At 43.0% G+C, this 23,924-nt stretch overlaps 1 protein-coding gene across 1 annotated transcript in view; it reads left to right on the top strand.

Moving 5' to 3' along the window:
• NBEA (neurobeachin) overlaps positions 1 to 23,924 on the top strand; it is a 4,581,458-nt gene that overhangs the window by 1,090,842 nt on the left and 3,466,692 nt on the right. Inside the window, exon 14 of the mRNA XM_044072852.1 lies at positions 18,479 to 18,587. Coding sequence (XP_043928787.1) covers positions 18,479 to 18,587 — 109 coding nt within the window. The remainder of the gene's footprint in view (positions 1 to 18,478; positions 18,588 to 23,924) is intronic.

The raw sequence follows: 23,924 nt of genomic DNA, 5'->3' as shown, positions 1-23,924 counted from the left end.
CCTTTAGACCCCACTTAGGATCTCCTTTTTTCTGTTGTTAGAGTTTTATCCCCCCCCCCTTTGGGGTAGTGGTTAGGCCTGTCTTTTTATAGTATTGTTTTATTTATATATATATATATATATATATATATATATATATATATATATATATATATATATATATATATATATATATAATTTTTGTGTTAAGTTTTTTATTATTTATAACTGTTGTAGTAGTAGAGGTTTTGTATTGTTAGTTCTAGTGTGTGTGTCTGTGTTTAGTGTTTTAAGCACTAGTTTAACTTCCCTTGGTATCTCTTCTATCATGTCTAAAGATACCAAGGTTTCAGGTTTCAAGAAGTGTGGCTCGTGCTGTCAGAAGATGACTCTGACAGATGATCACACTTCGTGTTTATTGTTTGGGCCCCCTACACCTGCAGGACTCTTGTTCGGTCTGTCATGCTTTCAGTCCGAAAGTCCTGCAGGAGCATAGGAATAAACTCATTTTGAGAGGCTTGTTAAAGCCTGAAGGATCCCCGGCTAAGCCTTCGTCGGGGAAATCCTTAAAACCCACCAAACCGTCGGCTCCCTGTTCAGAGCCGACGCCGAACGGAGCTTCTGCCTCCTCATCGGTTCCGGCCGGAACCGACACTTAGAGACCTCAGTCAGCTCCGACTTTGGTATCGGAGCCTTCTCTGAGCCAAAAGCGTTCGAGATCCCCCGCTTTAGAGGCCGTTCACACGGCTCCCAGGTCCCCATTACTACAATTGCAGCGGAGCCATAGATCACATTCCTCTCAGTCCTCCAGGCTATCTGACCATGACTTAGAGAGGGTGGTCAGTAGTCTCTTTAAGTCGCAGGCACTGGCCAAAATGTTGACTAGCCCTTCTCAACAGACTGTGGCTATCCCTGTTTCTTAAACAGTTCTTCCTCCGAATTCAGTACTGTGTTCGGAGCCGGAGCTTGTTGGGGCTCGCATTGTCGGAACGTCGGAGCTGATACCCCACCCTTCGGCTCCGATCTCTTCATTGGTTCCGTCCTTGGAGGGATCTGGGCGCCGAGACACTCTCGTCAGCTCTGAGGGCGCGAGTGGCATTGGACCCTTGTCTGACCCCGTTCTCCCTCTCGGGGCCTCGGTGCAGGTGAGCTCTGCCCCATCGGCCTCTGAGCAGTCCTTCTCAGTGCCGGGAGGGGTTCACGTCTCTTTGGAGCGGGCACCCTCTTCTCTGCCTGATGAGGGCACCTTTCAGGTCATGAGGAGCGTGCTGACTCCGGTGTCGGCTCCGCGATCGACCCCTTTGACTCCTCCCCCCATGGTGCCTGCGTCAGTCTCTGTCCACCCTCCTGACCCCAAGCTTGGAGAACAAGCGCTCCAGGTAGCCCCATTGGGTGTATCTTCCTCTTCCGAGGCCTCCCCTGATCTCTCAGCAGAGCCCTTTTGGAAGAGAAAATGTAAGAGGAAGCATGTTGACTCCCCCGAGTCAGTCACCTCTGACACCGACTTGGAGGATTCGGGAGGGTCCCCAAGGTCCCCCTCTGAGGATGTCTCCTTTTCAGACATCCTTGAGATCCTTGAGCAGAGGGGGAATTGGACCGCCCTCAACCCTTCCGAGGACGAGTCGGTGTATCTGGATGCATTTGGTTCTCGTCCTTCCACCTCCTGGGTGTCTCCACCTTTCGACCCGCTCATGGAAGTAGTGGCTCGGAAGGCGTGGACGGCCCCGGACACAGTGGAACCAACTCCACGCAGGCCCACAAAATTCATTACAGCCCCGTCCGACAAACAGTTTCTTACAAAGGGTGTCCCTGTTGATGCCATGGTGGTTGCAGCAGCCACTAAGAAGGAGTTGGCTGACCCTTCAGTGCCTGCCCATCTACCTAATAAAGAATCTAGGACAATGGACAGGTACGGGAAGCGGATGTTCTCTTCAGCGACCTTTTCCATGCGGTCGCTGAACTATCTGTGCCATTTCACCCGCCTTCAGAGAGATCTCCTTAAGGAACTGGGTGATGCCCTTCATGATCCATCTGCTGCGGGGTCTCAGAAAAAGATTAACTCCCAGCTGGTGACCCTTAATTCTGTAGTCAACTCCTCCATGTGGCTCATTTCTTATGCAGCCGATGGGGCGAGTAGAACTGGAGGCACAGGCGTGGGTTTGAGAAGACATGCCTGGATGCGGTTATGTAACTTTGCTGACCCCTTTAAGGCATTCTTCACCAATACCCCCTTCGATGGTTCGGCTTTGTTTGGACCACAGGTGAAGGATACCCTTACCAGGTGTGAGCAGGAAGGCAAGACTCTCTCTGCCGTGGGAGTCCATTTTTCTACTCCTTCTAGACCATACCTTAAAGGTCAGAAGAGTGGGAAAATGTGGTTTCGCAAACCCCAAGGAGTTGTGCCTCACACACGTGGCGAGTTTCCCTCCAGGGGCAGAGGAGGGAAAAACAACAGACGTCGCCCGAGGGGCAGAGGGGGTCCACAAAATCAGGGTAGCAGGGAATCTTTTTCTGACAAACCCTTTCAGCACCCCTGAGGGGCTGCCTGACTGTCCACTCTTGGAGGCAGTCGGGGGAAGATTGTCACTGTACCCAGAAGCCTGGCGACTCCTCACACAAGACAAGTGGGTACAGTCTATCATATCCGAGGGTTACAAAATCTCCTTTGTCCACACCCCTATGCAAACAAACAGGTCCCTTCCAGATGTTCCACCCGGTCTAAGGGAACAAGCAGTACTAGAAATTTCAGAACTGCTAGAAAAAAGAGCCATCCAGCCAGTCCCAGCAGACCAGCAAGGATCCGGGATTTACTCCAAGTTCTTTTTGGTACCAAAGAAAACAGGGGACTGGAGACCCATTTTGGATCTCAGCAGGTTAAACAAATCTGTTCAAAGAACGAAGTTCCGGATGGTCACGCTTCAGTCCGTTCTACCCTTTTTGGGTCCAGACATTTGGATGTGCTCCATAGACTTTCAGGATGCGTACTACCATATCAGAATGAACAGACGCTCCAGGAGGTTTCTCCGCTTCCGGCTGGGAGCCAGTCACTATCAATTCAGAGCCCTGCCCTTTGGTCTCACCACAGCCCCCTGGGTGTTCACCAAATGCATGGCAGTGGTTATGGCTCACCTGAGATGGCGAGGATTCCAGGTGTTTCCATATCTAGACGACTGGCTCCTAACTGCTTCCACCAGGCATCAGCTAATCCGAGCCAGGGATTATACCATCCAAACTTGCTCAGAGCTAGGTATCTCCATAAACTTCGAAAAGTCTGCGTTGTCACCTTGTCAATTTATAACCTTTATAGGCGCCATATTAAACACAAAAGAACTGTTGGCAAAACTTCCATTAGAAAGAGTATTAGACATTCGTCGACATGTTCAAACGTTACTACAATGCAAGAGAATTCAGGCCAGATTTGTACTGAAAACCTTGGGTCTCATGGCAGCAGCAATCACATTACTTCCCCTGGCTCGTTTTCACATGCGGATTCTTCAGTGGATGCTTTTTACCCAATGGTCTTTTCAACAGCTTCCGATGTCTCACAACATAATCACCCAATCATGCAAAGACCACCTTTCATGGTGGATGGTCTCCCCCCAAGTTTTTCAGGGCAGACCGTTTGTACTTCCTCCTCCGGTTGCCACGGTGGCAACGGATGCCTCCCTGATCGTGGGGGGGGCATTTTTAGGGCAGGACTGTCCGGGGCACTTGGCAACCCCTAGAGTACCATCTGCACATAAACGTCTTGGAGATGAGAGCGGTACTTTTAGCGTTGTAAGCTCTTTAGGACTCTCTACCTACCGGGACTATTGCAGTTCAGACGGACAATATGTCGGTAGTGTGGTACATCAACAAGCAGGGTGGAACCAGGTCCTATCCCTTATGTCGAGAAGCACTCAGACTCTGGCAGTAGGCGATCTCCTCTCAACGATTTCTGATAGCAACGCACATCCCCGGGAAGTCCAACATCATAGCGGACAGGCTAAGCAGAGCAATTCTTATGCCTCACGAGTGGTCTCTCAATCAGTTAGTAGCGGACAAAATTTTACGCAAATGGGGTCAACCTTGCGACCTTTTTGCAACCCTTCTCAACAGCAAGTGCAGCGACTTCTTCACTCTCTTCCCCCTCCCAGGCCATTCCCCCAGAGACGCTCTAGTTCACGATTGGCCCCGGGGTCTGCTCTATGCATTCCCTCCTTTTCCCTTAATTCCAAAACTGATTCAGAAAGCGACCGCTTTGGGATCCAGGATGATCCTCATTGCTCCTTACTGGCCTCGACAAATTTGGTTCCCATTCCTGCATTGTCACCTGCTGGAGCAGCCCTGGAATCTGGACCCAGTGCCAGACCTCTTGATCCATCAGTCGGGCGGGCTGCACCAATCCCTTCACTCTCTCAACCTCACAGCTTGGTTGCTCTACTTCCAACCTTAGCCAGGCTTCCATGTGTTTCTCAGCCAGTGCGCGAAATCATACTTTCTTTGCACAAACCTTCTACTAGAAAGACTTATGCTAGTAAGTGGAAATGTTTTTCTTTGTGGGCAGAGGCTAGGAAGATTAACCCCTTTACAGCCCCTGTCCATAATGTTTTAGATTTTTTGGCGGAACTTTTTCGAGCAGGTTCCTCAGCTGCCACCATTAGGGTACAATTGGCTGCTATTGCAAATTTTCATGTTAGCCTATCAGAGTCCAGTATCATGTCCCACAAACTTTGTAAGGCTTTTCTTAAAGGGACTATGTTACTTAGACCCCCGGTTAAAGACCCCCCCCCCCCCGTGGGATTTGAACTTGATATTAACTTCATTGATTCTCCCTCCTTTTGAACCTGCAGCTTCTTGTTCCTTAAAGTTACTCTCCTGGAAGACTCTCTTCTTAGTAGCCATCACCTCGGCCAGAAGAGTATCAGAACCTCAAGCCCTTTGTGTTCGCCCTCCATATCTTATTTTTCAGAAAGATAGAGTTTCACTCGGGACTAATTCTTCCTTTTTGCCCAAAATACCCTCAGAGACAAATCTCAATCAGGCTATTGATCTTCCTGTCTTTTTTCCTAATTATTCAAACAGAGCTGAACAAAAGTTACACTATTTGGACGTTCACAGGCAATTACGTTTTTATTTGTATAGGACCCAACAGGCAAGAAAATCAGATCAGCTCTTCCTGTCCTATGCTGAGGGGAAGCAGGGCCTGCCAGTTTCTAAGGTAACCTTGTCCAGGTGGCTGGCCTCTATTATTACCTTGATCTACCAACTGAGACATAAAGAACTTCCTTCAAAACCAAAAGCTCATTCCACCAGAGCATTGGCTACGTCGGTAGCTTTCAGGCTAGACTTCCAATGGAATCTATTTGTGCTGCAGCAACATGGGACATTCCTCATACCTTCATTTCACATTACAAGTTGGATATGGCCTCCAGGAGTCGTGCTGATTTTGGTTCCACTGTGCTCAAGAGTCTGTTTCGATGAGTCACCCAGGGCTAAGGTGCTAGGGACGCTGTCCCATCCAGCAAGAATGAAGGCGAGATAGACAACTTAACATTAAGAAGTTATGTACCTACCATAACGTTCCATGGTAGTTGTCTTCATTTCGCCTTCTTTCTTGCGTCCCACCCTCGAGGCCTTCTTCCTATGGTTGACCTTGTTTTTAGGTTATGTCCTCCTCTGTTTGTAGCAGTGTAGGTAAACCTTTGGTGGGAACTAGTGTGTTTTTTCCATGGTGTTAGCTTTTCCAAACGAGATCTGGATATCTGACGCCTAGCATTGTGGGATAAGGGGAGGCCTCGAGCCAGTAAATAGCTCTCGAGCTTTAGTAAGGGGCCCGAGTCTCTGCTCTGAACCCATCCAGCAAGAAAGAAGGCGAGTTGAAGACCACTAACATGGAACATTATGATAGGTACATAACAACTTCTTATACTTCTGATTTGGGACACCTGATCATTGGGCTTTCTACTTAACATTGGTTTGAGTTTTCCTTTCTGCTGGTTGCTAGTGGTACAGTTAGCTTACTTTGATCCTTGTAGTTTTTTAGGCTATAAAGGCTGGGTTTCTGGCCATGGAGCTGAGGATTGGTGAGCCTCTTTGCCTTGACTCATTACCTGCTTTTTAATGTTGCCCGGAGAAAAGGAGCACATTGCTTTTCCCTCTTTTTAGAGAGTTTGCATTTGTCTGCAGTGGACTTAACTAGTTAAAAATGCTGACAGTTGGTTGCAACCACTCCAGTTTTCTTGGGGAAGCTCTGTGTTAGGACTCCATTTCCAGGTAGCATGATATACTTCAAAGAAGAGTTCTCTGTCACCTGGTTGGGGAATCATGGACCTTTTCAGTGCTAAGTCAGTATACCTGGGGGGGGGGTTTATGTTGGTTAATTAAATTTAGTCATGGAGGAGGGTTTCTTGTACTTTATCTGATTCCTTGAGTCATCCTAGAGTCCACAATTATAGCCGAGTGTTGCTTTTAGTTCCTGTATGCTGGCCAAATAGTGTGGTTTTGGACTGTTATCCTTTGACAGTTCTGGAAGGCTTTGTGGGTCTACCCAGGGTTGTCCCTCCTTTCTTAAATAACAAGTAACCCTTTTTGGTGCCTGTTACAACTTTTTATTTCCAATTGCTATTCTTTCGTTCCAGGTTGAGGCTTTGAACTACTGGGAAGTCTTATGCTTGGGTGGCTTCTTTTCTTATTTGGACAGAGATGTATCTTGAAGTGCCACAGTCAGTATGCTGTGGCCATTCTTATTATTCTAGAGACTAATATGATTGGTCTCCGCATTAATTTCCGATTCCTAGACAGTCTTCTACCTTTACTGCAGTAGAGGGACAGGAGTGACGTTTAGATTCAGCTGGTCAAGCAGTTCCATTAAGGATGCTTTTTTTTTTCTCACTGGGGGACTTTGTTGTGTCATTGAGCAGACTTATGCATACTCTGTTAGGCTGTAGAAGGGGTGACATTTAGGTTCATAGGGGTTTACTAGGCTAACGACCACAGGGGCCTTTTAAAGCCTAGTCATGCATCCCAACAAGTTCTGATACCCTCTACGTGTAAGCATGGGCCTGGGAGATGAACCATTTATAGGTTACCTGTGTCAGAGACATAGGTACCAAACCAGGAATGAATTTCCGGTTTCCCATCTAATTGTCCAAGATGCACTTGAATTAGGTTACAGAGGAACTCTTTTTCACATGGATGGGGAGCCTGTTCCATAGATGGGGTTTTCGTCTCTCAAGATTTATTAAAGATTAACCCATTTTAGAAGCTAATGTATATATTATACATTACACTCTGCTTGATTGTACACTGCACTGTGTTTGTCCACTACAATATATATATATATATATATATATATATATATATATATATATATATATATATATATATATATACACACACACACACACACACACACAGTTTTTTCTATGTAATTAGTCTGAACTACTCTGTTATTGCTTACATTTTTGTACTTTTTTTTTGTGCAATGTTTTCTATGTCACTCGGGCTGTGCTTGAAATTGGTCAGTACTGATCAGTGCACTACCCCGGTAAACAAATATAAATTAAATCGTTATGGAAAGTGCATAACTTACACATCCGATGTTGTCTCTTCTCTCCATTCCTCAATGGATGGGACAGAGTCCCTAGCGCAAGATTTCTAGGGTGGTCTCATGGAAGGATATTCTAGAGGACGGCTGAAACGAAAGCAGCCCTATTTCTGGAAAGCAAGTCCAGTTTGTATTACGAAATTAAAGTTTGAATATTTGGCCAGATGGGAACTATACAACTAACGGAAAATGTTCTTGAAAAGAAAGTAGCAGCAGTGGGGACAGATCTGGTTGAATGAGCTTTGATGGGTCTAGGCAACGTAAGGCCCTTCTCCTTCTAAACACAAGAGATAGCAATCCTGATTAATGTATTTTGGAAGAGCAAATAATTGATCATGTATTCCTAGTCTGTTTGGAATGATTGAGAGAAATGCATGCATGCATGTCCAGCAAGTGTAACATATACTCCCCTTTGTTGGAAAAATAAGGAAAGAAGACCAGAAGATAGATGGGTTGGTTTAATGAAGTTTCAGTTACCACTTTTGAAATGAAAGATGGGTTTATCTGTAATGGTACACTTTCCTTGCGAAAAAAAAAAAAAAGATACAGAGGTTTGCAAGACAGGGCTTGTAGTTCATATACTGTTCAAGCTGACTTAACTGCCACCAAAAATATTTTCCAGGTACAAAACTTGATATCTGCCTTGGCAACAGGTTCAAAGGGATGACAGATTAAGGTATTAAGCAAAATGTTCATGTCCTAAGTGGAGTGGGATCCCTGATTTATCTTTGGTCTGGTCCTTTTCTCCTTAGAGTTCACAGTAACTTGGGCTTTCTGAGGGAGCCCTAACCCATTGGTTCTCCTAATTCTCGTATACAGAAGTTGGTTGTGATGCTGGAAATCCTCCTCATCTCTGATCCATGGATGCGTGGAAGTTTTAGAGGAAGAGTGGGGGGGGGGCTTCACTGTTTGGATAATGAAAACTTCTGCCCCACCATGATGCAGCTATACTGCTACTTAGAATTTAATCAATAGTTTTCCCTTTTCCCAGGGAGGGCAGGATCTGTCATTGTTTCCTGCTGCTGTGGTGTAGGGAGCTGTTTTCTCTGAAGTACTGTAAGATCATGCCTGCTGAACGTGGTCATGATTGCTTCACTTTAGCAGTAGCTGCCTGCGATGCTTATTTGACTTGTCAACACCTTTATTGAAGTAACACTTGTGACACAGACAAATTTACATTTATACAAAAGTAATCAAACTTTATTGATAAATTAACATTAACAAACATTATACTTCACATATACTGCTATATATTATGTAACGTAACCAGCATTACATAAATTATTCAATTCCTGTCTTTGACAGATATGGCTGCAAAGGCTGTTTCACCCTATATTGCAGTGTTGTAGGATATTTTTCTCCTGGAAGCAGCAATAGGAGACTGGTCTTATTTGTCTGAACTTTCCCCAGGACTCCTCCTGAACTGGTCCTGGTGTAGCCCGCTAGCTCAAGATCTACTGTTTAGGATACACCCCAGCTGTAGAACCCATCAAGCAAGCCCTTTGGTATTAAGTATAACAGATGCATTCTTAAATGTATTGGTTGATCTACAAAGAGGACTCTCTTTGGTGTGTTAAGGATACTGCTCATCTGTGAGCTGGGGGTGACATCTTTATTACTTTTTTGATTTATCAGAAGGTTCCCACTAATGGCAAGTCATGAACTGGCAACTAGGAATAGCATGATCTTGTGTAGTTGAAGCTTAATGTAGCTAAATGTATTGTGTGCTTTTGTCTGAGCATCTGAACTGCCAGAAGATGATACACTTATTGCTGCATGTGGAAAGAATAAACTCCTCCTCATTTGTTTAATGTATTTACGTGTTTGTTCTTTAGACCAGTCCATGGGCACTTCTACTTCGTGACTTGTGTATGTCTGTATTAGTCTGTATTAATATGTTTAATCTAACAATGTCACAGGTCAGGTGATTGAAAATCCCTCATCACATATTCATTGACCTTCACACTAACCATGCATGACCAATGTAAAGCACATTCCATCAACACCTAAGCAATCAGACACGCACACACCAACGTACTGAAAAACACTATTATCTTTTTTGTTTGCTGTGGGGCCTCTGTACCCCCACAAACTCTCTGTTAATTATGTATACCAACTTTGAGGTCATTCAACAGAAAGAAAGGGCATATTCCCCATCTCCACTGTACACAAAAAAGTTGACACCTTCTGATCAACCACTGACAAAATACCTCTTGACCATACCTCTCAACCTGGAAACATCAAAAATCTGGACAAAGACTCATGAAAAATAGGTACAAATCTTGTACGCTGATTAACATAAACGTTGCATACATAATTATGTATGAAAAGACTGAACAAAATAGAGGTCAAACTGGTTTCCACACCTTCCTTTAATTTACGAGTAGATGAACATTTACTCATGTATTAAAGGAAGGTGTGGAAACCTGTTTGACCTCTATTTTATACAGTCTTTTCATTCTGGGTTTCAGCGTTTTATGTGGACTGTAACTACAAATTTTCATCTGGTACATAATTATGTAACCTGCCCACTCCAATGGAATTGTAGGATACAAACTCAAGAACAGACAACCAAAATATGGCTCCAGACCCTGTGGGAAGGGAAAAGGTGATGAACCTTAGGATTTTATTTTTGGTGACTTGGCAGAATGTGGGTTTTATGGTAAAAGTAGGGCATTTAATGGTAGGCAATATTCTAATCTTATAAAAAGAATATTAGTTTGCTAGGACTGCCAAGATCGTTCTCTATGGCCTACTGATCAGTGGCATAGCTAGAGTTTGCGCCGCCCGGGGCTGTCTTTGAGTTTCAACCACTTTCCACCCCCCTCACAAAAATCATAGTCTAATGGGGCCCCCCATACACAGCCCTCCCCCTGCAGCCATTCCAATCCCCAATTACTTGGCTATTGTCCCCCATTTGCTATAAACAGTTATATACGTACTGCTTTACTTCTACAATGATTAGTATTTCATTAAAACTTTTATTTATAGTACAAACACTAAAAGATATCTGCTAAACAAAGCAATACAGTCTCGCAATGAAAATAGACTTGGCGTTAAAACTTCTCTGCTCTTCAAACTTACATTCATTGAAACGGCATTGAAACCCACATTCAAAGAAAATGCATCTGGCCAGTGGCAGATAAAGATTACCTTTGGGCTGTTTTCAAGTCATAGGCCCCTTGCACACAAAACACACATGTTCTTTGATGCACCTTCCTGATTGTATTAAATTATATTACTTGCATAATACAGCACACTTGTTAGAGCACATTTTAAATTTATTGTTTTGAACATTTTTCCAGTAAGCAGTGAAACAAAATGCATGAGCCATTAATGGCAAAACTGCCCAATTCATAATATTTCCATCATAAAAGTCTACTCAAACTTCTACAGTCCACCAAGATCATTAAATATGCATAATCTTTGCAGAAGTAAAAGTCATCTAAATTCCACATTAAAGAGATCTGTAAATAATGAAGAGGTTACTGCAAGCAAACTTTATATTTCACTGTTTCATCTACAAAGTGCCTGTTGCCTTTGAGGATTAAATTGCCTATGTTACATTAAAAAAAATGATAAGCTAGTAATATTGCAATAAGAAATGGATAGCAAACTGATAACAGGTTCTTAGTTAATAGGTATCTCCGTCAAATAGGACATACACAGGACTGCAGCATCCACCCCCTGTAAAAGTACAACAAAGTACAGTATCAGCAGTCCATCTACATACTATGGGAGTAGAACCCACAGCCTTCTGCATTAAAAGCAATATTCTACCTGTTGTGCTACTAACACAGACAGACTTAGCATAAGCAGCACTAAACCTCTCCCCCTGAAGAACTTCCCAGCACAAGAAATCTGGAAAAAGCCAAAATTTATTGGGGGGGCCCAAAACCAGTAAGACGTTTTAAGCATTGCTTGTATAATCTTAGAAAAGTTGCTAGAATAAACTGTTTTGTATTACCATGTGTTTCCTCAAAGATAGGATGGCTGAAACTTAAATGGCTATCATTATTTAGTGCATTCAGTTCTCACTGATTTGCCAGAAAACCACACATTTTAAGAGGAGCAGACAACAAGTATGAGCCAAACAGTCCAGACTTTCTGTAAAACTTTGGACAGTTGAGAATTATGGACTTAACTGCTTGAAGCACAGGTGGTGGTGGTATGTGTAGAGAACTTAGGCTCTTGCTCCTTGTACCTAAGGTACAGGGTTTGAGTCTTGAGTAACCCTAACCACCAGTTATACCTAACTGGGGCATTTTACATGCACGGACACACATGCGCACACACACACACACGCACACACACACACTCAAATTAAGTACAAAATAAAACAGCTTAACTTGCACATAAGAAAAGCAATACACTGGAGGACACACTTAAGTACAAATGCAGACTGCCATTTTTCATTTCTTTTGCAGATAAGACAATAAGGCCAAAGAAAGTTTCTCTCCCACATAAGACTCTGCAGCAGTTTAAATTAAGTAATAACGAATGGCTCGGCATTCTGACAGGCTGTCTGCCTGCCTCATGAAGCTGACGTCATCACGCACCACCTGCACGTGATGATGTCAGGAACAAATTCCTCCAAAAAAAGGACCCCAGGAAATTCAGAAATGAAAGTGGCCACTCGGGAATTCATGTCATCCCAAAATTTTGCCCTTAAAACCAGTATTTATCAAGGAATTTGGTACAGTTGTGAGGTATGATCTCGATTCTTTTTATGAAGAAAGACTAATAAACAGTATAATTGTGATAACTAATAAATACTAACGATGTTCATCATGCATACAGCTGCAGTAATCACAGATGGGTTTTCTGCCGTCAGGCGGGTCCTCGGTCGGCCGAATTCCAAAGTCTAGGTCCGGTGTCGGTTGTTGTCGCTTTCTTTCCTGACGTCAGTGAGGCAGGGGTATATAAGACACAACCGACGCCATTTTCTTCAGTCTTTTTTGCCTCCTGATGCCCGAAGCAGAAGCAGTTCGCAAGTGCTGGTCGGCCAGCTCCTGAATTTACGAAAAATTGGAAACCGAAGTCTTCTTTAAAGCTAAGTACCCCGTTGGGGAAACTTTTCTTGCCTCAGACCGATGTCAGAAAAAGTTAACAATTGTATTTCTTGTGGGAAGCAAATACCGCATAAGGATTTCCATTCCCTCTGCATACCTTGTTTCAGCCCAGACCATGACGTCTCGGGCTGTCGCTTTTGAGCTACTTTCAATAAACGCACTATTAAGCATCGGGCAGAATTCGCCCAACACCTCTTTGGTAAAGCCTTTGATTATAAAATGTCGTCGGAGACTGACTACCGTTTTGTCCAAAAAACGCAAGGACAAGGACCGACACGCGAGGTCCGTGGTCTCCACCCCCGACACCACGCCAAAACCGGCTACACGTGGTCCGGTTCTCAGCGAGACGCCTATGCAGTCCCTGACTACCGACGACACTTTGGCGGTGTCTTCTGTAACAGAGACTGCAGGTACCTCGGCCCATACCCAGACTACAATCACCGAATCCACTGTGAGCGTTGAGCCTCCTAATGTGGACAGGTCCACTTCCACCCATGGTGTCTTTAGGCCCTCATCTTCCTTTTCCATTAAGGCCTTTACCAAGTCCAAATCAGCCAGGCATCCCAAGAGGCCTGTTGCACAGGGCCCATCTCCAGGCCCCATGCCTAAAAAGCAGATGCTTAAAATGGCTGAGGATTTAATTACTCTTATCAGGGGTTCCCAACCCCCTCCAGACAAGAGACCCAGAGTGGAGGAAGATTCTCCCTCTTCTGATCAGGGCTCCATTTTTACAGAACATTCTGATGTAGGGGAACACTTTTACTCCCCTTTTGAAGATTCTGATGCAGAGCAGTCCATTCCTTCTGTATCTCCTCCAGAGGATTTTTCTTTTGGGGAAACCTTGCACACCTTGAGGGAACACTTCCATTGGGAAGGCCAAGACTTTTCTGATTCCAAGAAAAGACTTAGGGAATTTCTTTTGTTACCTCAACACAGACCTCTGGTGATACCTCCTGTCTTGGACATACTTGATGATGTTTATTCAGAGGCTTGCCTTAATCCGGATTCCCTGCCTCCTGCCCCAGTCAAGCCTGATAGGTACTACAGAGTTCCTAACTCCCACCAATTTCTTTACAAAAGCCATAAAGCTGACCCTGAAACCATTTCTCAAGGCCATAAGGGATTGAAGGCCTCTACTGCTAAGAATCCACTACCTTCCGAAAGAGAGTCAAGATCCTTAGAAAGGTGGGGAAAAAAGGTATATACCTTGGCCACCCTAGCCATGAGGGCCTTAAATTGTCAGTTTCATATGCTTAAATATCAGCAGTTTCTGTTATCACAATTAAGAAATAAAATGTCTCAACCTGAACAACCAGATTTGAAGGAGTTGCAGGATATGATGCATAGTGCAGAACAAGTGGATAAACACACCATACAATGTGGCTATGATGCCCTAGAGGCCTCGGGTAGAGCTGCAGTTACAGGATCAGTCATTCGTAGACATGCCTGGCTTAGGGAACAAATCTTGCCTGATCATGTGAAAGCTAAACTACTAGATGCTCCTTTACAAAAGGATGTGCTATTTGGTACTAATGCTGAGGAGATACTACGGAAAATGGAAGAAAAAGCCAAATCTATGCAAACTGTCAAAGCTTTTCTACAGGTTCAACCACCAAGTTTTAGCAGAAATTGGCCTTCTAAAAACTGGTCCTTTCCAGCCACGGACAAGCCCCAAAGAGGTAGATACAGGCGCACAAGGGGCAGAGGACAATCACAAGGATCATATAGAGGCAGGCAATGGCAAACTCCAGCACCAAGAGGTGGCGAAGACAGTGCACAACAATACAGGAAACAAACCCAATGACTTCCTCCTTTCCGTGCCAAACAAGTCTCAGCTGGCAGCACCCTTGGGAGGAAAGCTGGCATTATTTACAAGAAATTGGCATATTGTCACAACAGACAAATGGATCCTGGACGTTATAAACAGAGGCTACAGATTTCATTTTCACACTCTTCCAAAAATGAGAGGCATGCCAAACCTGCCACACAATCAAAGGGCAGAGGCACAACTACAAATTTCAAAGCTCATAGACATGAAAGCTATTCAAGAGGTACCTACTCACGAACAAGGTCAAGGTTTTTATTCCAGGCTATTTCTGGTACCAAGGAAAGGAACCGACTGGAGACCCATTTTGGACTTATCCATCCTAAACACATTCTTATTCGTACCAAAATTCAAGATGCTCACATTACAGCAGCTTCTTCCCATGCTGGGCAAGGAGTTTTGGCTGGTAACATTGGACCTCAAGGAGGCATGCCTGCATGTCCCAATCAGACAAAGCTGCAGAAGATACCTCAGATTTCTTGCAGGTTCAATTCACTATCAATTCTCTGCATTGCCCTTTGGCTTATCTACTGCGCCCAGAGTATTCACGAAATGCCTGGCATCAGTAATTGCCTACTGCAGACTTCAAGGGATACAAATTTACCCTTATTTGGACGACTGCCTGATCCAAGCGGACAGCAAGCACATACTTCTGGAACATCTGGCTTATGTAACACGGTTACTGAATTCCCTGGGATACACAGTCAACAAAGAGAAATCCAGGCTAACACCATCTCAGAAAATAACTTTCCTGGGTGCCAACTTGGACACAAACACCCAGATGGCCTATCTTACACCAGAAAAACAGGGGCAACTAACTCATTACTTCAAAATACTAGCAAATTGTACCAGGCTTACTGCAAGGAAAATCCTGCAGGCTCTGGGCTTCATGGCATCTTGCATTCTTTTAATCCCATGTGCAAAGTTGCATATGAGGAAACTTCAATGGTACCTAAAAAACCTATGGTCTCAACACAGCCACAGTTTGGAAACAATAATACCAATAATTCCATGTTTGCAAAAGGAATTTCTATGGTGGGCCCAAGCATGTCAAACAAACACAGGTCTCCCATTCTGCAAGCCTCAAGCAAATCAAGTCATCACAACAGACTCCTCAGATTACGCCTGGGGGGCGCACATGACAGACAGGTGCATTCAGGGCAAATGGTCCCAAAAGGAGAAGCACCTTCACATCAATCAGAAAGAAATGCTAGCAGTGATAAATGCAATTACAGCTTTCAAGGACCTGCATCCAGGACAATTATTGATAAGAACAGACAACACCACAGTAATGTGGTACATAAACAAACAAGGGGGAACACATTCATACCCCCTGTGCAGACTAGCCATGACACTTTGGAACTTGGCTCTGGAATGGCAAATCGAACTTCAGGCACAGAACTTGCCAGGTTTGGAAAACACGCTGGCAGACAATCTAAGCAGAAATATGACAGATCCACATGAATGGAAGTTGCATCCTCAAGTGTTTACAAAGATAATCCAAGCGTGGGGGAGGCCAGACACAGATCTCTTCGCCTCCCACAGGAATCATCAATTGGAAAAGTTCTGTTCAAGGACCTTTCATCCAAAGGCCTGGAGAGTGGATGCCCTTTCATTCAGTTGGACAGCATAGACAGTTTACGCTTTCCCACCTCTGCCTCTTCTGCCCAAGGTACTCTTGAAAGCAAGAGCGGACAGACCGTAGATGATACTGATTGCTCCAGACTGGCCAAGACAACACTGGTACCCACTCCTGAGGAGCCTAACACATGCTCCTCCTTGGTCCCTACCTCTAATGCCTCTTCTGCTGACTAAGCACAGCTACAAAACTCTTCACAGTCAGCTGAAAACACTCAATCTCGCTGCATGGAAAATTCCTTAACACCACAACAGACCCTACTTCCCAAAGAGGTCCAGAATGTCATTTTGGAGGCCAGAAGGCCATCTACTAGAAAGGCTTACTCCACAAAATGGAAACGGTTTTGCTCTTGGAATGAGAAAAAAGGCCAGGACCCTAGAAAACTGAGTTTGCCTCAGGTATTACAGTATCTAGCTGAGTTGCTGAACAGTGGGCTTTCATTTTCCTCCATAAAAATCCATGCCTCAGCCATTTCTGCAGAATTCAACACTGATCCACCCTTATTCTCTCACCCACTCTTAAGACAGTTCCTCAGAGGGGCTAAGAATATAAGACCACCAAGGAAACAACCAATGCCAGCCTGGGATCTGAATTACATTCTAGAAAAATTAACATTGCCTCCCTTTGAACCAGCTGCCTCAACAGATTTGCAATATTTGTCCTGGAAAACAGCCTTCCTTCTGGCCATTACCTCAGCTCGTAGGGTTTCGGAACTACAAGCCCTCATGGCTGTGCAGCCCTTTCTCATCTTCCATCAGGACAGGGTTTCCCTTCGAACCAACCCGTCATTTATGCCTAAAGTGGTATCCAGGGTAGCTTTAAATCAAGCCATACACTTGCCTACCTTTTACCCCAATCCTCAAAACAAAGGGGAAAGGCTGCTACACTCCTTAGACATCCATAGACAGCTATGTTATTATTTGGACAGAACAAAGCCTTTCAGGAAATCAGAACAACTTTGTGTCCTATGCTGTAGGAGCTCAAGGGAAGCCAGTTACCAAACAGATAATTTCAAAATGGATAGGCCACTGCATACGGTTTTGTTACTCCTACCATGGAAAATCTGTCCTACAGGCATCAGATCCCACTCCACCAGGGCCACAGCTACCTCTACAGCCTTCCTCAGAGGAGTTCCTACCAAAGATATTTTGGAGGCAGCCACTTGGAGTTCTGTGCATACCTTCACAAAACACTACCACCTGTCTTTATATTCCAAAACTAGAGCAGGCTTTGCCACTGCTGTGTTGCAGGGCATTCTGGCTCATCCCAGTTCCACCTAGTGCCTACCACCCTGTGTGTAGCTTTGGGATTCTACCCATCTGTGATTACTGCAGCTGTATGCACGATGAACATAGTACAGTTTTGCACCTACCATAAATGTAGATGTTCGAGTGCTAATACAGCTGCAGTACAGTTTTCCCTCCCTCCTTCCCCTCTTGGGAAAGGCCTAGGGCCTAACCCCTTTTCATACAACCTGATGGGATTATCCTTCTATGGTATATTTGCTTGCAACTACTGTTTTTTGATTATATTGCATTGCATGTATATAAATATAATTTATGTATTGCCTTCCTTCTGGGGGCACCTGACATCTGGGGCAAGAAAGACTGAAGAAAATGGCGTCGGCTGTGTCTTATATACCCCTGCCTCACTGACTGAAAGAAAGCGACAACAACCGACGCCGGACCTAGACTTTGGAATTCGGCCGACCGAGGACCCGCCTGACGGCAGAAAACCCATCTGTGATTACTGCAGCTGTATTAGCACTCGAACATCTACATTTATGGTAGGTACAAAACTGTACTTTTTGCTCCAACTGTAGGCAGTACGTACTGGCATCTCTCAAAAGTGATCACTAGTATTTTCGAAAAACTCAGCATTCATTACATCAAGGCATATCTGAAAATATTTGAACAGCTGTGTCATTGATCACCTAAATGATGCACAGACATGGTATTATGTGTACAGTACCGATTAAGAACTGACACAGATTCAAAGAACATGCACACTCCCCACACACACACACACACACACACGCCAGGACTCAATCTCAGACCCAAAACCTCCTTAACCATTAAGGACTGTAGTTTGCCATAAGCCTTAACAGCTGCTATACTGATGCTGTTTTTCTCATCTTAAAAATGTAACAAAGTAGTGGGTGATCTAGAGTTACAAATGTGTTTAAATATGTTTGATATAAAATTGCTATGCATGTTTGCTGTGTAGCATTTTTGTAATCCTATCTATTTGTATTTTATTTTACATAAAATAATGGGCATTGTTTCTGTACTTGTTAGCAATTATCTGCATAGCATAAAATGTGATGCTGTTTGATTACAGAATTTGTAATCATCATGTATGTTTTTTTTTTCCAGTGCTACTCTTTTAGCTTTTCTGGTGGAGCTCCTCAAGAGTTCTGTGGCTATGCAAGAGCAGATGCTGGGTGGAAAAGGCTTTTTAGTAATTGGTTACCTGCTTGAAAAGGTAAGGTTGTGCACACTTTATTAAAGTAACACCTTAGTATTTTGAGAATGTAAATTCTGACAGAATTTATAACCATACGCGTTCAGTTATGCTATAACAGAGTAAAATTTGTCTGAACACTGTCTGTTGGATATTTTAAGAAGCAGGTGACAAGTATAAGAGGCCTTTGTAGAGCATTTCCTGTTGGCAGGATGACATCTGTGCTATGAAATCTGTAGAATACTGATGAAACAACATAAACACAAGCTCTGTTATTTCCTCACACATGCGCCCACACTTCCCTGTCTTGACTGCGTAAGACTTTTGAATAGAGGTGTCATTTTGCATTCAGAGAATTGTAAAGGAGAGGAAATCAGTCTTTCTGGGATACTGCTCAACAGAACCAGGAAGAGTTTTGCAGTAACAGTTACTTTTGTGTGGAGGCATTAATATACTTAAATATAAACTTTATTCATACGTGTATATCTAAGCACTGCATGTAAAATAAGCCACAGAAACATAATCTGTTTCAGTAAAGATTAAGAAAACATGAAATAATGAGCCCATATGTAAAAGCATGGATGCACTTGCAGGTATTGAAGATATTTAAAATAATAAGTGAATAGTAAATTACATGTAGGGGACGCATTGGCTATTGACCAGCTGAAAAGCATTGCTGTTTAAAACCCACTTAAAGTAGGCAAACTTTGGGAACTTTCTCAACCAGCCAGGTAACTACTCAAGACCAGAATTCCAAAATACTTGAGCCTTATTGGGGGGAGGGTCCAAGAGCTCCTGGAAGGTCTAACACAGTGAACAAGTTGGCTTATCTTGACAGAATCTTGTTGGGGGCTCCAAGACGCACGGTGCTAAATAAAGCAGCATGAGAACCTTCAGTATGATCTGTTGTGATATTGACGGTCAGTGCAAGCGCTGCAGTACCTGTGTAGTATGCTGTTTTTTGGGTACCCCAGCTTAGTAACAAGACTACTGAGTTTGCTTCAAGAGATCAAGTTGTGCATCCAGAAGTCATAAGTATTGGGCATTGTAGTAGTCTAACCAGGAGGAGATACATGCATGGTCAGAAAGTGGGACAGCATGTTTAATCTGGGAGATATTCCTGAAATGGAAGCAAGAGAATTTAACTACAACCAAAATCTGGTTCTTAAGCATCAGCCTGTCATCAGTAATCACCCACTAAATCATCATCCTTACATGCAACACATAGTTTGTCATAGTTTGTCCCCATTAGACAAGATGTCTGGGGACAAGACTGACATGTGAGTCTTCAAATGCATCATGAACAACCTTTCCTTCCATCTGAATGGTGACAAGATTAGGCAATTACTGACCATCTAATCATGGATATAAGTCACTTGCAGAATGATTTAGAGAAGACACAAACCGGAGGAAATGAGAAGTATAGCTGGTTGTCATCAGTGCAGCAGTGATATTGTATCTCTGTAAAATGAACATGTGTACAGTGAAGAGGCTGGCTGTTACCATGCCAGTGAAGCCCTGACTACCATCCAGGTGACCAGAGTTTGATTGCTGGTTCATGTGCTTGACTGCATGGCAGGTGAGTGTGAGCATGCTGACCATGTTGTGACGGAGTGAAGTCCTCACCAGTTTTGACTTGCTGTGCTGCTCCCAGACATGGTCCTTGCTGGAGAATGGGAACAGAGTTTATAGGCAGGGAAGGGTTCTGGGGCAGGTGTGGTCTTTACCACCCAAGTTGATGACAGTAGTCCATGATGGCCATGTGAAGAAGCATCATTACATGTTGTTAGATGGGCATTGGTGGTCTCTGTGGTGATATAACCCCCCCCCAAGGATGCCTGCATGGCAGCCACTGTGGACAGCTCCCATCTTAGGGGATCTGAGGGAACAATGTATTATACCTATGGAACAAATGGGAGCAAGTACAGTAGGAAGGAGGGTTAATGGTTAGCAGACAGAAGGGTAAAAAAAAAGCACATAGGAAGAAAAACTATCAGATGAAAAATTGAGTTTAAGGTACCCTGCCATCCACGATTCAGAACTGGCAGAATGCAAATTGGGATGCTGAGACAGTGTACCAAATTGCTGTTCATATCACGACATCCCAGCCAAGGAGGGGCTTTGAGTGGAAAGATATATATAATTTTTTTTTGTGGTGAATGTGTTTATTAATCTGGGTAGAAATGCCTATCAGTTTAAAAGCAGTGAGAGAGAAACAATTCACAAACTGTCAGTAAAGACACCATCTGAGATAAAAAAAAAAATAGTGTCTATATTTGTAAATATTACTCAGACTATATGAATCACATGTATACTTTGTAAATTTTACTCAGATCATATGAATCACGTCTTTTAACTAATGCTTTTCATCATTTGCATGCTACTATTGTTCTACAACTTTTGAACTTTGTATAATCATCTATGTCTGTATTTATAACTTTGCATAATTATCAATGTCTGCGGAGCTTTTCTCCTCGGGCCTCCACTAAAAGCGGGTTCTTCCAGGCCCAGTGGACTACATCGGTAATCAAACTGAAATAAATAAATACATGAATAAATTTAAAGCAGCATCTGTGTTGCAGTATATTAAAAAAATCTAGAGTTCTTGTCTTGTCAAACAGGATTTACGAGACCTAGCATTTATATCTTTCCCAGGTTACTGTCCTATCCCATCCCCTTACTCATAATGTTCTGCAAATAAGAATCTTCTTCAGATTTAATTTGCCGTGACAACTTTTGGCTTTTTTTTTTAAATTAAACTTTATTCATTCACTGTTTTTATATAAATGTGATCCCTTGTATTTCTGTCCTGTGTTCTGCAAATTACAGTTTGGTGCTCCTTATTTTGATACTTTACTCGATTGTTAAACTTGTCTTTTCATTCTGTTTTAGTTATTTTTGCCATCTTATGTTTTGTTTCTCAGTATTTAATGGTTGGTTATTTTGTGAACTAACAGCTTATTGTTTTCTGCTACTGGTGGTTTTGTTTATTGGTAGGTTGGTAGCTGTGTATCTGCTTTCCTTTATAGTTATTGTGACAAAGGACAGAGTACAGTTTAGGAAGTGTGGAGGTGGGAGGAAAATTTCATTTCACTGCAGGATGGTTATGTGTGTCTTTTGTATGGATACTGCACACTTTAGGAGTACTGTTGTTGTATCTTTTGGCTTTACCCGGTTAGGGGTCGCCACAGTGGAACTCCGGTCCGCTAATGATTGGCAGTAGATTTTTACATACAGATTTGCCAGCCCTGACGCACAGCCTTCAACGAAAGTGCGCCCATACACGCATGTCTCCACACAGAAGACGCTTTAGCTGAGAATCGAACAGGACAGCGTCTTACTGTGAGTTGACAACGCTACCGCAGCACCACCACTTTTAGGAGTACTGTGACATTTGTAAAACCTTTAAAGTTTCTGCTATTAGGGAAAAGGAAAAAACAAGATTATTGAAGCGTAAAATTCTTTTTGTGTCAACCCTTTAACAACTCTGGATTGAGCCTGTAGCAGATGAGACCAAAGATGAAGGTATGAATAAAGCATGTTAAAAGCACTAGTCTGGTTTCCTCTCCGGGTCTTATTTTGAAGAAGCCTAGGTCAGAGGATATGCTCTGTTTATTTTCCTGCTGGTGCTTGTCTGTTTCTGTTTGTAGTAGTTTAAATGAGTTTTCCAGTTAAGTGTAGTAAGACTGATAGCATATCTTTGTGTGATCTTGAAGTTAGAAAAAGCCTTGCTTTTTCTTCTTCTTTAGGCTTTTTCCCAGTTAGGGGTCGCCACAGCGGATCGTCTGAAAAATCCTTGTAATTTCTATTTTTTTTTTTTCTGCCAGGTCTTTCAGGTTATACTACAGTGTTCTTGTCAAAGTTGACTACAAAATGGTGGTACAAGCATTTTTTACATAAAGTAGATCATGTCTACTTCTGCTGGAGTGCTCATTGGGGAGTTAAGACTATGTGCCACTGTGCCTGCCAGTCATCACCCCCTTCCCAACCAGTCGATCAACCCACTTGTTCCGTCTTCACCATTGGCTCTTCTCAACAAACTCTCACCCTTACTGAGAAGGGAATCAATGGTGTGATCAGTTTTTAGGGGGACGCAGATGATTAGCGGGCAGTGTGGGCAAAAACAGCAAGAGAAAAAAATATAGATGACGTTTCATTCACCCCACCTCCATTTACACCTGAGTAGCTGGGGGCCCAGATTTGTTGCTGTGTTTCTGTTTGCCATCTTGACAACCAACACTGTGTCTCTAGGAAGCTTCAATCCATGCAAGTCTAACCTACAGAGTTGACCTTCATATTAATTGTAGTTTTGGCATTGGCTACAGTCCTGAACTTGGAACCACAGAGCCCGAAATCAGTGCATTCGACTTCAACCTTGCTATCTGAATTGTCCTGTACATCTGTTCCATTGAATCTGGGGGATCCTTCAATCTTGGGGTAATGATCTTTTTGTACTGGTTCATTAAACAAAAACAGTTTAATTCATAAATTAACTATCTGCAACATAATTTGAGATCAGGAATTAATTGGCAACCATATTGTTTTATTTTCATTACAGTATTAACACTTAGATGAATGACTTCACACCTTAAATTGGAGTCTCGTTTATTGAATAGATATGCATCTGGGGTACTGTTATATCTCACTGTCCTCTTCAAGATCAACTTACATTATAGCATTCCATACAGTCCATTTTTGTTTTTACTCAGATCATCTGCTTCTGATCTTTTAATAGTTCTCAGGTCCATGTTTTAAATGTCTACACTCATCTTTTTTCCATGTCTCTTATTAATAGATTTCTTTGCAGCTACTAATACTAAAGATAACAATGTTTCCACCTCTTTAGTACATATTATTTTATACCAGTTTAGCAAAAACATATCTGCACTGACATAAAATTTTCTTCTATGTATAACATTAGCATATTAGTTAGATCACTTTTGAAGAGAAGCAATTCCTTACATTCTCAGAATATTTGCTTCCAGGAACTTGTTTCTGAACCATCACATCTCCGATGCATTCCTCTTGTCTGCGGGAACATTGTTCAAATGTCCTAGGGGTGATCTAAGAGAAGAGTTGCTTGATTTAATAGAGATGGACAGACATGTTAACATCAATGAATGAAAGAAAGACTACAGAAAGTTGATAAAACCCCAAAAGTTAGAAGTTTGTTAAAATAAATGAACACAGTAATTAGGACTGTTCATAGAAGTTCACATGATATAAAAGAAGTAAATAGGATACATTACTGTGCAGCTAAATTAATAACAGATAGTCTTACTGTAAAAACACAGGGCAGTGAGGGAACGGAAGGAGATAAATCAAATGTCATCATGCAAGTATCGAATAGAGAAAACT

The sequence above is a fragment of the Protopterus annectens genome, chromosome 5.part1 (genome assembly GCF_019279795.1).
Source record: "Protopterus annectens isolate FY-2018-M chromosome 5.part1, PAN1.0, whole genome shotgun sequence".
NCBI classification, from domain to species: domain Eukaryota; kingdom Metazoa; phylum Chordata; order Ceratodontiformes; family Protopteridae; genus Protopterus; species Protopterus annectens.
The sequence above is the reverse complement of the archived record's forward strand: the minus strand, read 5'-3'. Positions and strand labels throughout refer to the sequence as shown.